General features: G+C 39.1%; 1 protein-coding gene across 3 annotated transcripts in view; it reads right to left on the bottom strand.

The window, feature by feature from the left end:
- The window catches only part of ADGRB3 (adhesion G protein-coupled receptor B3), a 706,322-nt gene that overhangs the window by 415,487 nt on the left and 270,119 nt on the right, over positions 1-20,716 (bottom strand). For all 3 annotated transcript variants that reach the window (XM_090034594.1, XM_090034587.1, XM_090034599.1), the window contains 3 exons: positions 20,420-20,584; positions 9,622-9,786; positions 7,789-7,953 (listed from right to left, as the gene is read on the bottom strand). In XM_090034594.1, coding sequence (XP_089890720.1) covers positions 7,789-7,953; positions 9,622-9,786; positions 20,420-20,584 — 495 coding nt within the window. The remainder of the gene's footprint in view (positions 1-7,788; positions 7,954-9,621; positions 9,787-20,419; positions 20,585-20,716) is intronic.

Genomic DNA, 20,716 nt, shown 5'->3' with positions numbered 1-20,716 from the left:
AAAAACCCTTGAAAAAATTCTCAAGACGTCTACATGTGATAAACTAGTAGAAGGCAAAATTCTGAATGACAGCCAGCACGGTTTTGTCATGGGTAGGTCATATCTGACTAACTTCATCTCCTTTTATGACAAGGTTAACATCTTCATCAATGATCTGGATGTAGGAGTGAAAATCACACTGGCAAAATTAACTGATGACACTAAGCTGTGGGGAAGTGCAGCCGTGCCTCAGGGTAGGTAATGATCCAGGTGGACCTAGACACAGACCAGAACCAGATGCTGTTAAACACTGAGAAGGGTAAAGTGCTTCATCTGGGGAGAAAAAATCCACAACAAACTTAAAGGCTTGGTGCTGCTACACTAGCTAGCACCATGTCCTAAAGGTTCCTGGGTGTCATAATTTACCATAAAATGAATATGAGCCACCAGTGTGATGCTACAGTTAGCACAGAAAACAATATGCTGGCATGCATCAACTGATGCATCTCAAGCAAAACTAAGGAAGTTATTCTCCCACTCTACTCAGCACTGGTGAGGCCACAGGTGGAGTACTGAGTGCAGTTCGGGGAATCCCATTTGAAAAAGGATGTGACGAAACTTGAGCAAGTCTAGAAAAGAGCCAGTTATATGATCAGAGGCTTGAAGAGCAAGCTATACCAGGAAAGGCTGACTAATAGGGGAACGTTCAGCCTAGAAAGAGAAGACTTCGGAGGGATTTGGTGGCAGCTTACAAATATATCGGGGTGCATATCAGGGGCTAGGCAAACAACTACTCACCAAAGTGCCCCAGGGGAAAACCAGGAGCAATGGTCATAAACTCCTAGAAGGTTTCAGACTAGATATAAGGAAAAACTTCTTCATGGTTCATGTGACCAGACTCTGGAATAGACTCCCATTGGGAGTGGTGCAAGCACCTACCCTGGAGATCTTCAAAAGGAGACTCACCTTGTATGGATGCACACCTTGCTGAGGTTATTTGACCCCAGGAGTCTTTCCTGCCCAGAAAAGGGGGCTGGACCTGATGATCTCAAAAGGTCCCTTCCAGCCCTAAACTTCAGTGAATCTGTGACAACTTTGAGTGAATGAATTGGTGGTCGGTATGGCAGTCAGCACTAGGCATAACTCTGGTGTGAAGGACATGCCCAAGATCACACTGATGCACAAAAATATAATCTATCAGGTGTCAATGTCTGGACCGGGGATGCATCCAAGTGGTCTTGTAGTTGTTTTTTTCTGCTGAAAATGGGTGTTGGTTATTGCCATTTGAGGTGGGGGTTGGGGATTTCGTTTCCCTTTTTGTTGTAATTTGGCCACTTTGAAGATGTCTGCTGACCACAGTGAGCCAGCTGAGTGGTAGGGAGATGAGTGTTTCTTTAGGCCACCTTTTCTAGGCATTTTTCCTATTTAGAAGCAAGAAGTGCTGTCCTTCAAAAAGGCTGCTCATGCTGAGGATGCTGCTGGGTGATGACGTCATCCGAATAACCTGTACTCCTGAGCTGCCTGCATGCAAGATTGGGACTGCAGTTTCCAGTGTCATCTTACATCTGCCACTATCACCCCACTCCTGGCACTGTTGGACTTAGGGGACTTGTTTCCTTCCTGCCTGTATATGAAGCTTTAAAGTAGAACACAGTTTGCGCTGACTGGCCCCAGTCTTTAGCACTGGAACCCATGAGTGAAACTAGGACAGTGACAGAGAGATCTCCAGGCTGTAGGTTTAGTTTTGGAGTATCCTTCTAGGTGGATTGCCGAGCCAGGGCTAAAGAGTTCCACCTACCCTAGTTATTTGGGTTGGATTGCTATTTGTCTGGAACCTCACCTTTGATTACCACCATGGAAACATTTCACCACCACCTTACCACGAAAAATTTCCAGACAGTTCTGCTCTCTGTACCACCGAGACAAGCAAGCTTCTCCACCACAACAAGGTTTTGATCCAGGGAGAGGTATATCTAACCTCAAAAATGGAAATCTATAGAAATAGGAGCAAACTCTACTTTCCTACTGGACACTCTGGGACTGGCACTCAAGCTCTTTTCCTAAAACTGGCAATGTTCAATTTCTGGATATATTGTAACTACCCCTGGCCTTGACACCTCTTTGCCTTTCTGCAAATTGTGTTGTATCAAGCACAACTCTGTGGCAAGAAAACATGACTGATTTCTATATATGATTTCCCAAGATTTCATATTTCTGTAAAGCAATGCAGCTTCTTACTGGGCACTCATAAGGAGACAGGGCAGCATTTAACTTTACATGAATGTACCCAAAGCTAAAACTAATTGACTTATAGCAACATCTGATTATAAGAGGCAGACTTTCAGGCCTTTTTAAGAGGCAGACTTTTACTCCTCCATAGCTGTAATAAGGAATTATTTTTCACTGAGACAGACCCCCACATTATTTGACCCCATATTTTAACAAGTTCTTCATTATAAAGGGAACTGAAATAGCCAATGTAAAGTGTCATGAATTACATTGTTAACACTGATCTGAAAGGCAGTGGATTAAAAATCTATGCCTGTTGTCAACCTGGGATAAGGGAAAGAAAAATGTATCTCTTGGACTGGCCAGACATAAAAAAATGTATTTTGAAAAAAAATATTATAAACTGAAGCTACCAATAGAATATGCTAAAAAAATATAACTGGTATTCTTTCTGAGCACAGATATTATTTAAACATTCTCAGAACATATTACATATTTTCTTAATTTAAAAATATTGAAATTTTTCACATACTGACACAGCATTCAGAAGGACAACTTGGTATCTGAATAAGCCTGGTTAAAGCTCTCACTGTACATATTCTGTATAATTGCGCCTCCTTACTTCCCAGATTTTACTCTGTTAAAGAAGACTTTTCAAACTAATGGCTTCAAATGTATTTATAGACTTTTCCCTTAAATGGGTGATACATTGGCCAAATTTTTACTTCCACAGACTAATTATATGTTCAGATAATATGCACTAATGGAAAAATGAGCCAAATTTTTTTTAGATGGTTTAATGGGAAACAACTTATTTGGGACCTCCTATACACTGGTACAAATGCCTTGGAATTCTTTTCCTTTATGCTATAAGAATGTTTGGCCTTTGCTACTCAAAAGGTTTTATTAAATTGGAGTTGGGGACATCAATGATAGGTGATATGAGATGTAATTCACTTTTGTGCCTCTAGACAAAGTATTGCCATACCCCAAATTTCCATGCTGTACTATGGTAATGATAGGAAGTGAAATATGTACTGACTATTTCATGAAAATGTACCTGATGGAAAGTTTTGAGGATTTAAAATTTGGTTTTAGTGCAGAAGGAAACCAAGATTTTCTTTTTTTTTATCACTCAAACACAGAGAGAGATGCTTCCTACTCACTCCCAAAAACCTAAATTGTTAGAACACCCACATCTGAATCAGAAAAATCAAACTTCCTGCGGCACTCTGAGATAGAGGAAAGACTTGAACCTAGGTCCTCTAGATATCAGTTGAGTATTCTAATTACCAGGCTAGCATCTCTCAGCTCTTAATGACAAATTAGATTTTAAGAAACCTTCCCAATGAAAGCCTAATCTAACCAATATGTTTCTGCAAAATGTCTCAGTTTCAAGGAATTATTTTCTTACAGAAAATGGGGTTTTTTTTGTGAAAAATTACCAACCAGCTCTAATAAATGCATTGGATTACCCAAATTCAGTTTACATAGCAATTATTTTTCAAAATTATATCGTAAATCCACTAACTGTTACTTATTCATTTCTTGGTATAGTGCAAGCCCCTGTACCTGAATTTTTGAATTGGTTGTTATTTAATCTATTGTTTTGAGTACTGTAAGATCACATCACTTGTCAACATGAAAACTGAACTACTTTAAATTCCAATTGGAATTACATGCACTGACTTCAGTAGGAGTGCAGGAGACTCAGTATGCTGTAGAATTTGGACTTCCAAATTCTTCCTGGTTTAAAACCTTTTGCAAATCATTAAAAGTTAAACATAAGGCAGGAAAGGCGGTACCTTAGGTCATTTATATGCATGCTCCAGGAGTGCGGGGAAAGGGTTTTAATTAGAGTGGCTCCAAGAGCTACTCTAATTAAAAGTGCCTGGAGCATTGTATCAGTGAACCTGCACTTCCAAATGGTGGCGGAGGTGCTTTATCTAAAGCTCACTCAATGAGCTTTAGATAAAACACTCATGCCACCATTTTGAAGTGTGAAGATGCTTGATACACAAGACACTGGACTCTGCTGGAGCACTGTAATTGTCACACTCCACCAGACTTGACTAATCATGTATAGGCACTCCTGGGATTAACTGGCTCAGAAAGACATGAGATTTCATAGACAACAAACTACTTCATAGGATGCTAGGAATGAACCTAAGTAATGGGACTATACAATGGTCTATTACAACCTTCAGCCATTTTACCTTCCCAGTTGCAGTGGCAGTGATAAAGATTGGTTAATCATTTGTTTATTATAGCTTTATTTTATTCTTTACTTAGTAGAGAATGCCATCTCTCAAGCAAAAAAAGTAATAATAGTTTTGCAATTCCTGTAAAATTGTGTTGTAGCTGGAGACAATTTCTTAAGCTTCTAAAAAAACTTTGCATTTCAATAGAATTATTTATTTGTTGATAATATTTTCAATCTTTATACTTATTCTCAAATTTGACCTTGAAAGATTAATATCTCCACTGAAGAACCTTATCTTTGGTGGGAAATCATTAGTTATTCTTCAGAAGTACTTACGATATGTCATCTTTAGGCTAATTCAGAAGATGATTTACCATCCATTCCATTAATTAAGTCAAAGCAATTCCTATATTATGTTTTTTGTCATTGACAAGAAGTATATGGTGGAAATTTGATGTATTTGTTTTGAGTTAAAATTGAGTAAAGCATAATACAAGGAAAAAAGAAATTTTCTTACAGACTTCTAGCCACTAAAATATTAACCCTGAGCAAAAGATATTTTTGAAGTACAAGAAGAAAAGTACATTGCATTTTTTAAATAAAATTTATGGAGAATTTTAAAAAGAACATTCAAAAATGGACTTCTTTATTTTTTAAAAAACATTGTTCTTAGATGAGAAAAATCTCTGTAATGGCTTTAAAAAATTGAATTCTACTCACCTGTGATTAAAATGAAATGCCCCTATATGTATAGGCATCAGTTGAACACAATATTCTACTGATATATTTATCATTTTAAAGCAATTTGAAAGCCTACTAATGCCTATAATACAGTAAATTCTAAATACCTATATATTTTGGCATTTGATTATGTTTCTCTTATAGAAAAACAGAGCTCTCCCTGCTCCATTTGCTCACAAGCACCTGGGTCCAGCTGCGGCTTTGCCCTCTACTGCTTTGCGGCACTGAGCAGCCCTAATATGCTGGTGCCCTGCCCCTTCCACTGCCTCTTCACTTTCATGAACATATAGCTTGGTTTATTTATAGCGGCTGGAGATTGGCCCATTACATTTACAGAAAACTGTTTTCAGCAAGAAAAGAATCTGTGTCTGCCAGATCTATCACCTATCATAAAAAGAGAAATTAACTAATGATAATCCTTTTTTAGTGTTTTTTACAAATTTTCTTTGGGCCATGAAAATATAAAAACATAAATTAGAAAAAGTGTTAAATTAGGATAATAATCCTTAGAGATTTCCATATTTCAAAACATTTGAAGGAAAAAGTGGAGACATCTCTCCTACCGTACTATTCAATGTTGTTTTGTTTTCATAAAATGCTATTTTTACACACCACACACACGCACATGCACATGCACGTGCACACACACGCAAACACATATTTAGTAGTAAATTACTATTGCTTAGGTCTGATATGTACTTGGAAATGAGTATTAACTGAATCTGGATAATGAGATAAAATAATCAAATATCTATAACTGTGTGTATAAGCTTCTGCATTATAATTACAGTTTTAAAAGATTGGGTTTTAGGTTACTATTTCCGGTAGCAACCTGAGTCTGATCTGAAATTAATGAGGCTGTAAGCAAAACTAGGGAATGGTACACAATGCTCTGCATACATTTGACTTGTAAGTATATTTGTAAAATATTTTATTAACAGCAGGTGGCAACCTTTTAAAATTGGATTGCAGCACTACCGTTTTACTTTTAAATTCAGAAATGCAAATAATTTATGGACTTTTTTAGGGTTGGGACTTGTTTGGCTGAGTATCTGATTATCCAGATTTGTACTAATCCTATCTAAGTGTACTGTGCAACATCTGTATAGGAAAAATCATGTTTTCAGAGAAAATTATCATTTTTTTAAGGATCTCAGTATAAATAGATATTCTGAACTGCTTTAAAAGGATGTGCATTATATTAAAATAATACACCATTTTAATCATGTTTTATTTAATTACTTTAATGAAGTTTTATGTAATTACTTTAATGAAGTATTATTACAAATAATTACTCTTTGAATGTAACTGTGATTCCCTATTCTATCTCAGAGTCTTATTTTAACATTATTTTATTTTAATATGGTAATATTTTGAGTTCTATTCTTGGGATAGATGTCAGGAGATACAATTTTGCTGGGCTTGAAAACATAGGATTCACATCCATTCAGTTCCCCTATTCCTGATCTGAAGAATCCTTGCCATTAAAATCCTGTTTTCCTGAGTTTAGAAGATTACTACTGATATGTGAAGTGGAATTGTTCAGATTTTAAATAGACTGTTGGATTTATTGAATCATTACTGTAGTCAAAATTGAAAACACATGACTTCCAAGGACTACAACATAAAATCACTAGACCACCTCAACTCTATTAAATATCTTTAATAATGCATTCTTTAATAATGCATTGTTCTACCTCAAAATAATGCCTCTGTACAGAAAGGCAGAGTTGTATACATCTATTGTTTTCCTTAGTGTTTTAGGAGTGCTTCAACTTTGTTCTTACTGAGTTTAGGCAAAAGGATTTAAATCACTAAAAAGGCCACATTAACAAGTATTTAAATATATACAAAAAAAGGAAAAAAATATGCCCTTTTGACTTCAGCTTCCTTTTATAAAATGATGGTCACATACAGCATTCATTCATGCTGTACATTGCAGTACCGTACCTTCTTTTCCCCTTATCTTCACTCTATTTGGAGTTTTCCCCAAATGTATTACATAGAGGTCTCTCGTATGGAGAAAAAGGAGGAGACTGAATACATAAATTACAAAAAGAGGCCTTATATTTTCAGAACTTATGCATACAGGAATGATTTTCTTGCATCCACCCCTATTGTCCCAATAGTGCAAAATAAGCAGATGGACCTAGATAATTTTTTGAGAGACAGTGACAGAGACAGACAGAGAGAACATTTTGGGTTTTGTTTGCTTGTTTGCTTTTTCCATTTAGATGTTCCTTTTAAAATGGTTCATCTCTCATGCATACATTGTGCTAGGTGATGCCCAACTCCATGAACACAAATCATACTGATGAACACAGAAGTTACCTGTCAATATCCAAAGGCAAGACTGTGTGATGTAACTAAGCGGGGGGTGGGGGACAACAGGAAGCAATCTTGTGAACCCACCTAGGAAGGATGCACAAAAATAGCAGCTCCATTGCTGCCACCAGCAGCTGCTTCTGCCTCCTCAGAGCACGGAGCTTCCCTGTTATATCTCTGTAAGATCGTATTTATGAACACAGTTCATATGTGATCCTGCCTCTTCTAAGTATGATAGCTTAAGGTCATCTGTGTCAGCTACAAAACATACTTGATTGTACAAAATATCAATAATGATATTTGCTTCTCACCAGGACACCTCTGTTCACTGCATCTTCTAACCTCTTCACCAGTCCCTTCACATTGTTGTCCAGTCACAGCAGCACCTTGACAAATCCTTATTCGCCTTTCCCAGCCACCATCACATGATTTGGAACATCCACTCCAGTGTCCCCATTGGTTCCACTGACCGTTAGCTGTTTGGAGGAATGCCATAGTCAGAACGGTGACATACTGTGTCCAACTAAGGATTTTCAGTATTTGTCTACAAAATTTGGCCTAAGTGTATCTCAAGTAGTAAAAAAGAATCATCAAATACTTATTCTCATACAAGCTTCTCCTATAAAGCTTGAACATAAATATTGTCATTTTGTTTTTTCTTTCCAAAGGCACTTATTAAATGTAATTTTATGAGTATATATATGCACTATAAAAATATATTAAAAATCGTAAATCAAAAAATCCTATTTAGAGGCTTGATTATATATTCTCTATCAACAGAGGATATGTAATAGGCTTGAAGATCTACAACTAAGCATAAAAATAATTTACAGGCATACCTCGTTTTATTGCGCTTTGCTTTATTGCGCTTCGCAGATATTGCGTATTTTAAAAATTGAAGGTTTGTGGCAACCCTGCGTCGAGCAAGTCTATCGGCGCCATTTTTCCAACAGCATTTGCTCACTTCGTGTCTCTGTGTCACATTTTGGTAATTCTCGCAATATTTCAAACTTTTGCATTATTATTATATTTGTTATGGTGATCTGTGATCACTAATCTTTGATGTTACTATTGTAATTGTTTTGGGGCGCCACGAACTGCGCCCATATAAGACGGCGAACTTAATCGATAAATGTTGTGTGTGTTCTGACTGCTCCACCGACCGGCCGTTCCCCCGTCTCTCTCCATCTCCTCGGGCCTCCCTATTCCCTGAGACACAACAATATTGAAATTAGGCCAATGAATAACCCTACAATGGCCTCTAAGTGTTCAAGTGAAAGGAAGAGTCGCACGTCTCTCACTTTAAATCAAAAGCTGGAAATGATTAAGCTTAGTGAGGAAGGTATGTTGAAAGCAGAGATAGGCTGAAAGCTAGGCGTCTTGCGCCAAGCAGTTAGCCAAGTTGTGAATGCAAAAAGATTACGACTCGCTGAAGGCTCAGATGATGGTTAGCATTTTTTAGCAATAAAGTATTTTTTAATTAAGGTATGTACATTTTTTTTTTAGACATAATGCTATTGCACACTTAATAGACTACAGTATAGCGTAAACATAACTTTTATATGCACTGGGAAACCAAAAAATTTGTGTGACTCGCTTTATTGCGATATTCGCTTTATTGCGGTGGTCTGGAACTGAACCCGCAATATCTCCGAGGTATGCCTGTATTTAAAAAATCAGTTCTTTCATGTATAATTTCTTGTAGATCCTTGAGATCCATTATTCCATTTCTAGCTCTTGAAGTTTTATTCTAAGATTTATAGTTATAAAATAAATGCTTATACTGTATGGCTAAATTCAGGAATGCCAACCTTTTGGCATTCAGCTTTATTTGTGCAAATCTTTGGCTAAATTCAGGAATGCCAACCTTTTGCACCTTTTATTTGTGCAAGTCTTTTCGGCTTTATTTGTGCAAATAGTCCTATTGCCTTCAACAGCTATCTTCTACAAACTCCTATGCTGCAGCTGGATTGCTGCAGAAGGACCTCTGGGCCCACATGCATAGTGACCAGGCTTGTAAAACTCAATATAGGCTCAGTGGCTAAGACCAGAATAGGTTCCAAGATGTCTTTTTAATAAGAAATTAATGTTACACTACCTGGAATTTTTCTCTGGATCAACTCCTACTAAGTGATCCTACTTACCAGTACACTCCGGGTTATGGCACTCCCTGCTTTCAGCCCAGGGGCCTCTGCATTCAGAACCCCCATGAGCAGCTGCTGTACACTGTCGACTTCTCTGCTGAGTGCCATTGGAGCACGTCACTGAGCACTGACTCCATGAACTCCATTCCTGCCACTGTCCATCAACTATCACAGCAAACATAAAACGACAAAGAAACCCAAATTACCATAGTGTCTATATACTGCCAAGATACTTCATCGTATATTAACTTATATCATCTCCCTTTGAAAACTAAGATAGAACCTGCAGCAGAAATGTTAAATATCATGCAATAGCAGCTTATATGTCACTGTTCCCTTTTTGTTTAGAGGCCTTTACTGCACTGTTGATAATTATAAAGCTTCACATGAACAAATACAGAAATTGCCATTGAGAAGTATGCCCTATTCAGCACTGGTAAGGCCTTAGTCAGAGTATTGTGTCCAGTTTTGGGTACTGCACTTCAGAAGATGGGAAAATTTAGAAAGAGTTCAGCAGAGAGCAACAAGAATTATTAAAGGATAAGAAACACGGTTTCAGAGAAAATGTAGGAAGAACTGGGATTATTTGGTCTGGAAAAGAGAAGATGGGATTTGATAACAGTCTTCAAATAACTGAAGGTAGTTATAGAAAAAATGGTAACAGGCTATTTTTTGGCTAAGGGGGCAGGACAAGAAATAGTAAATTGCAATAAGGGAGACTTAAGTTGAATATTGGGAAGAACGTTTTATAATGGTGGTTAAGTACTTGAATAGACTGCCTAGAGAGGCTGTAGAATCTCCATCCTTGGATGTTTTTGAAGAGAAGGTTAAAAAAAGCACATGCCTGGAATTGTTTAAATAGGAACGATGCTGCCTTGAGTAGGGGGTTGGACTAAAAAACCTTCTGAGGTGCCTCTCAGTCCATTTTTCTATGATTCTATGAAATCATTTTAATGTCTAATATCTTTTTTCCTCCAAAAATAAATGAGACCTCCCTCTCTAGTATCACAAAGAATACATTTCATTTCTGTTAACTACCAGTCAGGATAGTTGACAAGACTTTCTTGGTCCCTTCTGTTATAAATTCCTTGGCCATATTTCTGTGTAGAACAGAGCTCAGGTTCTATAAATGTTAGCCCTGATCCTATTGTCAAATACATGCAGATGATCCTTGGCATGAATAGGCCTATTTCAGAGAAGCTTAGGAATGGTCATACTATGACGGACTGAAGGATCTTCCAGGATGGGCACAAGTAAAAAACGATCAGTAAGTGATGATTCAAAGGATGCTGAAGAACCTTGCAGAAGGCAGTCATGGAACAATTACTCTATTATTCATGATGATCTTTAATACTTAGGGACTGGGTCATTCATAGATTTCATAGACATTAGGGCTGGAAGGGACCTCGGGAGATCATCGAGTCCAGCCCCCTGCCCAAAGGGCAGGAAGTCAGCTGGGGTCATAGGATCCCAGCAAGATAAGCATCCAATTTACTCTTGAAGGTGTTCAATGTAGGTGCTTGAACCACCTCCGCTGGCAGACTGTTCCAGACCTTGAGGGCTCGGAGAGGAAAGAAATTCTTCCTTATGTCCAGCCTGAAACGGTCTTGCAGGAGTTTGTGACCGTTCGACCTCGTCATCCCTTGGGGCGCTCTGGTGAACAAACGTTCCCCCAGATCCTGGTGGTCACCCCTGAGAAACTTATAGGTGGCCATCAGATCACCCCTGAGCCTGCGCTTTTCCAGGCTAAAGAGTCCCATGGCTATCAGCCTGTCATCGTAAGATCTGTCTTCCTGACCTCTGATCATGCGCGTGGCTCTCCTCTGGACTCTCTCAAGCTTCTCCACATCCTTTTTGAATTGTGGAGCCCAAAACTGGACGCAGTACTCCAGCTGCGGCCTCACCAAGGCCGAGTACAAGGGGAGAATGACATCCCAGGATTTGCTCGAGAAGCATCTATGGATGCACGCCAGCATTTTGGTCGCTTTACTAGCCGCAGCACCGCATTGGAAGCTCATGTTCATCTTGTGGTCAATGATGACCCCCAAGTCTCTTTCTTCTGTAGTGCTAACCAATGTAGCACTGCTGAGTCTATAAGGATGCTGCAGGTTTTTCCTCCCAAGGTGGAGAACACCATGAGGTTCTTGTCTGCCCATTTGCTGAGCTTGTCCAGGTCAGCCTGGATCACCCGCCTATCTTCTGGCGTGGATGCTTTGCCCCAAAGTTTGGTGTCATCGGCGAACTTGGCCAGTCCACTCCTGACTCCAATGTCCACATCGTTAATGAAGATGTTGAACAGTATGGGTCCAAGGACAGAGCCTTGAGGGACCCCACTGGTCACAGGGCACCATGATGAGTGACTGCCATCAATCACAACCCTCTGGGTCCAACCACGAAGCCAATTTCCCAGCCAGCGGATCGTGGTGGAGCCAAGGCCACAACTGGCCAGTTCGGCCAAGAGGTGATCATGGGATACCAGATCAAAAGCTTTTTTGAAGTCAAGATATATGACATCAATCTCTTCTCCCTTGTCCAGGTGATAGGTCACCTGATCATAGAAGGAAATGAGATTGGTCAAACAAGACCTACCCGCAACAAACCCGTGCTGGCTATCCCTTAGAATGTTAGCCTGGGCCAGTCCCTCAAGGATGGCCTCCTTAATAAACTTTTCTAAGATCTTCCCCAGGATAGAAGTCAGGCTATTCCAAATTGTTCTTATAATAAATTATAGTTCTGTCGATAATTGGTATCCATATAAATATCCAGTCTATTTTTGAATCCTGTGTGATGTTTGTGGGGTTAATGAATTTTTGTGGCAGTAAGTTCCACAGTTTGAATAACATATTGTGTAAAACAATATTTTCTTTAATTACTTTAGAATTTTACATCTTTGCATTCCATTAAATGTCCCTTTGTTCTTGTGTTATGAGACAGGAAGAACAGGAGTTCCTGATCTATTCTTTACAATTTATAATACATTTATGTGTACCTTTCAAGGTAAATAATTTCAGTCATTTTAATCTCTCTCTATGAAAGATTTTTTCCTCTCCCTTGGTCAATCCTGTCATTGCTCTGTTAACCCTGGACTCAGACAGACTTTTTCTATTAAGGGAGTTGCTGCTGTCCCAGGAGAAACCACGAATGTACAGATATTCAGGCTTTTTCTCCCACAGTAAAAATGGGCACTACAAGAGAAAAATAACCTGGGAAAAACTAAGGTTAAATCACTCCCAGGAGAGTTTCTCCTGAGAGACTGAATGTCTGCATGTGCTGTGGCTTCTCTGAGAATAATCCCTGTTCATAATCCTCTCACAATGTGCTCCAGGGAAATGCAGGCTGACCATGGACAGTCTTTGAAGCCAATCAGGACTGCCCTATGCACTGCTGTCACCAGGCAAACTAAGGGAACCTGGCCAGCATGCTGAGATGTGAACACAGTCCCCCTCCTCCTGCCCTTCCCCCAGCTGTCATCACTGCAAGCTCTCCACTCTTCAGGACCTCAGCATTCAAATGTCTTTATATGCAGCTGTGGATAGGTTTCTATACCAGGAGAACAAACCTGGGAGAATTCTCTCCAATGGGCATCAGAGGGACACCAGCCAGCCACTCTGACTTGCCGCAGAGTCACTTGGATGGGCTGGATGTGTTTAAGTTAGCAGGCCCAGATGAGCTGCATCCGAGGGTGCTGAAGGAATTGGCCAGTGTCATAGCAGAGCCACTGACACAGTTGTTGTGTTGATTGGGTTGGTCCCAGAGGACTGAAAAAGGGCCAGTGGGGTAACAAGGAACAATGGTCACAAACTGACAGAGAACAGATTTAGGCTGGACATCAGGAAGAACTTCTTCACACTAAGGGTGGCCAGAATTTGGAATGGGCTTCCAAGGGAGGTGGTGCTCTCCCCTACCTTGGGGGTCTTTAAGAGAAGGCTGGATAGGCATCAGGCTGGGGTCACCTGACCCCAGAACTCTTTCCTGTCCAGGATAGGGGGCTGGACTCGATGATCTGTTGAAGTCCCTTCTGACCCTAGCACCTACGAATCCATGAATCTGAATGTGTGTACATTCCACAATATCCATTTCATAACATCCATTTGAGATGGAACACAAAACATGGGGCTGGACCTATCCCTCCAGGAATTTCAAATCCAGCCCCCACACCACCCTCCCCCACATTTTTACAGGCAGTTGTATCATACAGTCTTGTTTGTGAATTTATCAAGCACCATTTTAAAACTATTTAAATGGGACCAGCAGTGGTGCACACAACATTCTAAATGAAACTGCACATGTAATTTATATAAATATTTTACTGAGTATGGGTTCCATTAGTTTGAAAGCCAGTTTGCTGCAGGAAAGAGAATGTCAATTACACCGGGTATCTTAAAAATATATAGCTTTCAAAATCTCATATTAGTAAATATATATAGAAAAATACCAGGAGGATACATTTATAAAGCAGGTGAATCTTCTTAAATGCATTTGTTTTGAAAAATTCTGCCATTATAGTTACAATAATTATTTTTGTGCATACAATTACCCAATATGAGTTTACAAATTCAGCTGGTTATAGCTTTGTATTTACTTATTTTTATTCTTTAAAATCTGGTCTTACAAATATACTTGCAATTAAAAAACAAACAAACAAAGGGATAGAAAAATCAATAATTTGACCAGATGACTCTTGACCTCAGGATTCTGTATTTCTGTTTGAGACAAAAATTGAGGAAATAAAGGAGCTCTTAGAAGGCTTCTCTTTCCTCTCTGCATTTTAGGACTTTATGGTATCAATAGTTACAGACGAAACAGAATTCTTAACTTAGTGATTTAACTTTTACCGAATTTGTTAAAAAAGTAATGTGTCTGCAACATCTCAGTGAAACATCCAAGATGAAATATTAATCAGTCAGTCATTTTACAAGGACATCTGAGACACCACAGTTTTCCTTGGTACTTTACATTTAAAATAAATGAAATATTTCAGAGATCAATGAGTTGCAGTTAGTGATGAGTCACAGGGTTTTTTTAAAGTGTTATTTTAAGTGTTCTTTTTAATGCAAGGGTTATGCATCACTTCTATATGCAGGAGACCACTTTGGGCCATGAAGCATAGTATATTGATTACCTGTTCAACAGAAAACTGAAGTCTCTTCAGGCATGGAAACAGGCTTTGTTCATTTATCATGAAACTTTATGCAAAGAAGAAAATATTATGGAAACTATATTTCAATTCTTGCCTTTTTCTTCCCCCTCAGTTTTATCCAGTATTATGCACTGTTGTGGAGGGTAGGGTGAGCCAAATAGTCATTGTGAACTGAAGGTTTAGAAATCAACTCTCCCCCTTTAAAAATCCATGGTAGCTGAAATAGTACCAGGCAAGTCAGATAGCCACTTTATCCAAAGGTCTTATCTTATAGTCCTTTTGAAATGAATTTCATTATTTCTCTTTAGTTTCTCATGCAATGCCCTCACTTGCCCTTATTAACCTAAGGCAAACAAACAGTGATTAAATATTCCATATCTGATATACTGAAGGGAACCAGACATGAACACTTCTACTGTAGAACACGGGGCTGGATTTGTAATTTAGTATTAAAATACTGTTCAAGCATATTATGGTTGCTGCTGAGCTTACAGAATCATAGGACAGGAGAGTTAGAGGGGACTTCAGGAGGTCATCTGGTCCAACCCTGTGCTCCAGGCAGGATCAGTATTCTCTCCTAAGTCATGTTTTCTAGACTACTAATATTTATTTATTTTTGCTTTCCAGTGAATTTTCTATTTTGTCCACATTTTTCTTGAAGTCAGTGCCTGAAATTGGACCCAATACTCCAGGAAAGACATCAGAAATGTTAAAAAGAGTGAAAGGGTCACTTTAATTGTCTTGCAAGTGATGCTTCTATTAATAGATTCCAGTATGCTATTATTTTAGTGGGGGGGGGGGCAGGGGGAGGGGTTGCAATAAGAGAATGCTATTGGCTTGTATTCAGCTTAACTCCTGTAACATACAGCATGTAATCACAAGTGCCTATTTTAAGGCTACAGGGTTATAGCTACAAAGTCCAAATTGGGTTTATTTCTTCACCACAGTCTCCAGTATTTGGATACAGAAACATTCTCTGTAAACTGCTGCAACTTACTGAAATCTTTATGGGAATTAATAAAGGCTTTTTTGTGTAGATTTGTAAGAATTCACAGCCTTTCAATTGACATTGGCTCAGAAAAGAATACCTGTCAATAGCCACAGACTCTTCTGCATATCTCTCATATAATATTAAACATAGTCTCTCCACAGTATTAAACTAATGATTCAAAGTTATAACATGGGTTGCGTATTCAGAGCCTATTAATGGTATTTTTTTTCCTCTCACACTGCAATACAGCAACCAGAAGAGCAAAGGTCCATAACACCAAGGCTAAGTACCAACAGTTAAAAAGACTAAAGCTGAATTGATTTACTCTTTGCAGGTTAGTCTAACCTGCACAGACTGGCCTGATAAGCAAGTGAACAAATATTCACTTCTGATTCTGGATAAGCAGCCACACACCTGCAGTGGCTCAGGCCAGGAGCCCAGGGGTACTAGCGCATACCTCCCTGCTTGGCTGGAACAGGTAGCTTGGGCCAAAATTAGCCTGTCCATGCTGTATTTGGGGGGAGGGGGAGGAATGCAGGACAGGAGCAAAGCATCCTGGGATGCTTGGGGACTATGAGTTAACTTGAATCCAGAGGAGATCTGGGATACAAATTCAATAAACCAATTTAACCTAAATCTGTTAAGTCTGATACTACATCCATCCAGGTTTATCTTAAATTAGTTTTGGCCATTTTGAAAGCAGTTTATGTGCACTGAACTTCTGTTGTGTTATATATCTGACCCAGTTTCCAATCACTTGCACTGGTTTATGTGTAATTTCTGTCCCTAACCCAAATGAGGAATAAGACTTCTCTCCATAACAACTTACCATTAAGTGGACAAAAGTAAATAAAGGACTTTATTTACTTGTCTAATGTGGGGTATTTGTACAGATTTGTAATAAGGTGAGACCTTAAAATAGATCAGTGAATGCCTGTTCCTTTCTGGAGAACAATAGCTCGAAAACCAATGGCAGGCTGATGCATTGATAAGAAGTTGGTAAGAAGTTGTTCATTTTGTATTGCTCTGGGAATTAATGCTAAGATCACTGCCTTTGGATGTGAAATTTCTGTTTGTGGACAAATGGGATATTACTATTTGTCTCACTCTAGTTATGCAGATTTTGTCAGAGGGTCAGGATTAGGGAACAACCATATACTGTGTCAGTTAAAGCTTATGACCAGAATTACATACATACATCAGTGACCCGGTTCCCTTTAGTAATTCTGGCTGAAGTCTCTACTGCATTAAACATATTTAGAAAAACTAGAGAAGAAGAGCAAGTGGCAGTACTTAAAAAAAAAAAAGCACTCACATATCTGTAAATTACACCCAGTTTGAACAAGCTAATTAGAATTTAGGGCTAGATTTATATTGATTCTTTAGAGGCCTAAGTGGGACTTAGGCACTCATTAGGTGTCTCCATTTTGGACTACAAAGTTCCTAGGTATTAAGACTAGGGTCTCTGAGCATGATCAGGAGTAATTCAGGTGGAATGTCAAACTCCTGTGTAGGCAGACAAGGTTCTTTGGGTAAATCTGGTATCTTTTATTAAGCCAAATAAGTACTGTAGTTGGAAAAAAAATGTTCTTAGCAAGATTTGGGTTTAAAAACCCTTCATCAGGGTGAAGTTCACAGGCTCATCTGTGAAAAGTGTTTTTTTAATTTTCTTTGAGGATTAGAACTGAGAGATTGGAGAGAGAGTGGGTTTCTTGTAAGAAATGTCCCCCTACCAGTAATTGAGTATTCTTGTCTTGAATAGATTTCCAGTGTGTTTTCATTTTGGTGCAGTTGTTGTTTGGTCTCTCCTATGTATTTTCCATCAGGGCATTTGGTTCATTGAATGAGATATATTACATTTCTGGAGGTGCAGCTGTAAGATCCAGGAATGCTGATGGTTCTGCTGTGGGGTGTAGCCATTGTGGGGGTGGTGGAGATATGTTGGCAGGTTTTGCATGTCTTGTCATGTCATGGGTCTGGATCCATTCAGTGTGTTTTGGGCTGTAGGAAGTTTGATTCTGGTGATGAGGATAGTGAGGTTCAGTGCTTGTTTGAAGGCTAGGAATGGTGGTTCTAGGAAGATCTCTTTAAGAATGGAGTCTCCTTCTAATAAAGGTTGCAATTTTTTGAGGATTTTACGTATAGGTTCAAGGGAGGGGTGATATGTCATAACCAGCAGTGTGCAATTTGTGGGGGTTTTCCTTCTGTACTCAAGCAATTCTTCACATGATATACAGGTGGCTCTTTCAAACGTGTGATCTGTTTCTCTGGAGGAGTATCCTTGTTGAGTGAAAGCCATTTTAAGATTTATGAGGTGGCAATCAAGGAGATGGATTTACAAAACACTTTTCACAGACAAGCCTATGAACTTCACTTCATCAACCTCCTGAATACAACAAATCATGGACTAAATATAGACATTGGATTTATGACACATTATAACCTGCCTGACATCTGACTCCCCAGGAACCTCTCCACTATTTACCTGCTACATTCACTCCCCTTCTACCCCCTTCCCCTCCCCTAGCCTGTCTCTCACCCACTGACTCCTCAATTTACATCTTCATTCGCTTTCTTGTATGCAAAGAAGCCTCTGGCTTCTTTATTATTCATTACATGCAGGAAGAGCACACCCCAAATGCAGATGCTTCCTCAGCCTGACAAAGGGTTTTTAAATCAAAAAGCCTGCTAAGAAATTTTTTTCCCCAACTATTATTTGATCTAATAAAAGTTATCAGATTTACCCCAAGAACCTTGTCTGCCTATGTCCTTAGACCAACCTGCCTACAGCCTACACCCCTGTGACATGGAAACTCCTGTATAAACTCTTCTGCAATTCAAATATTTTCTGGAAGGCACCCAAGCTACTTCTGAGTCAGAGGTCCACATCTGTAGGCAGAAACAAACCCCATCTAATTCCTATAAAAAAACCCACTGAATTCAGCTAGACAGTGGTGATGATGCCCATCTTTTGCCCAAGAGCATAGTTATATAACCCACCCAGGAAATATAAAACCCAGATTCTAGGCCCAGTTTAGTCTTAGGGGGTTCAAATCCAAATCATCCATTTACCAGGGCAGTACCCTAGCTACCAGACTATGGAAAAGGCTAGATTATAGGATCATAGGAAAGTAGGGCTGGAATGGATGTCATTAAGTCATCTAGCTCAGCCCCCTACTGAAGGCAGGACCATCCTTTACTAAACAAACCAAGCCAAGTGTCCATCTGACCCGCTCTTGAAAATGTACAAGGATGGAGATTCCATAGTTTCCTTAGGTAGCCTGGGAATGCTACGCTGGACCACCCTCATAGTCAGAAAGTTCTTCCTAATCTCTACCTTAAATTTCCCTTGCTGCATCTTGAGGCCATTGCACCTAGTTCTGTTCCCTATAGCCATAGGGAAAAGCCCATCTCCATCCATGGTAACTGCCTTTCAGGTATGTACATTATATGCATGTCTGTGAGATTCTATTTCCACCAGGAAGCTATGCAGCTAGAGTGCATGCTCACTTGGGAAGAACTGGGTGACTGTAACTATGCCAAATCCTGAACTGTGTGTAAGTGCAATTCAGGCACATAAAGAAGAAATATGATCAGGTTGTAGGTTACAGAGATAGGTTCCCTCTGGTTTGTTTTCATTCTGACCACAGCTGTCTTTTATTCTTGGCTACTCATTTAGAGTACCTGCCCAGGAAGCAGGATTCCAAGGTTCAACAGGAAAGTAGTCTCACCTGAACTATATTATAGCTTGCTAATTAGGTTATTTTCCTAGTATGCAGGAGATACAGGTTGAAATACCCTCAGGGTATGCCTAAAACCTATATGTCCCACTTCCTGGGTGAGTGCTCTGGCCAGCTGACTAGGAACAGGATGGAAGTGGTAGTAGCCTATTTCAGAAATCCTTACGAGGCTATCCTCAGAATGAAACTATGTATTGTGAATAAAAAATGAATGGAGAAGCCCTAATGGCATGAGCTAGGCATCTCAGCTCCTGAGAGGGATGGAAATCCAGACATGTCCCTCTGCTTAGCATTTCCTTTTGGGGCCTCAGGGCTTTATGATTCACTTTTTGAAGGTGCTGTTCTATGTATAAAATCAAAGCACCTCTGAATGAATCATTCCTTAGTGCAATGAAGTCTCTTCATTGACTGTATAAGCAACTCTGGAGCCTATCCAGTCAAACTTAATTGCTCTCCTGTGCAAGGAATCCTAACACTCAGGCAATGTAAAAATCTAAGAAACCAATTTGAATTTATCTCAAATTTTACAGTTTCAAAATATTTACAAAGACATTATATGTGCGGTTTGCAAATAAATTAATAATTATTAATTAAGTGGGTCCCCAGTAAGGTACACAATAGTAAAAATAGACATGAGAAGATGCAAACTGCATACATTTTGAATATTTCCCTTCCCTTTGCCCCAGGTCTATTACTCATATTTTTTCTTGGGTTTCTCCTGCATCTTCCTAGTTGTGCTGCAGCTAAAAAATAGATTCCTAATTCTGTTTGCACTTTCTTGGTACTGCAGTAATGGTAAACAATACTAATATTCCACATATTTAGGCTTTAATTCCAATGTTTTTAGTTTGGAAAAGATAATAAAGGAAATGTTAAATTGCACCCGATGTACAACTGTAAAGCAAAAGAGTTACTATATAGGCTCACCAGGGCAGAGAGCAATATTGCAAGGCTTATGCTGTGTTTCAGGTCCATCACAGGATCTTCCCCCATACTGGGGAGGTATACATGACCTTGTTCTAGTTCTTTGGCCTCGACCACATGTGAATGAACACAAACTCCAAGGTGACCATTCCTCCCAAACTCCATGTACTGTAACAAAGCAAACAGATTTCAACAAATAATGGACATATATGGGCAAGAGGATTCAGAATAAGAACAATGTTGTAAATGAGAATGGTTTTGCCATCACCAAAAAAAATAAATACATATTTTTAATTTGGC

Source organism: Crocodylus siamensis, chromosome 1 (genome assembly GCF_052110815.1).
Source record: "Crocodylus siamensis isolate JL-2025a chromosome 1, ASM5211081v1, whole genome shotgun sequence".
Taxonomy (NCBI): Eukaryota; Metazoa; Chordata; order Crocodylia; family Crocodylidae; genus Crocodylus; species Crocodylus siamensis.
The sequence above is the reverse complement of the archived record's forward strand: the minus strand, read 5'-3'. Positions and strand labels throughout refer to the sequence as shown.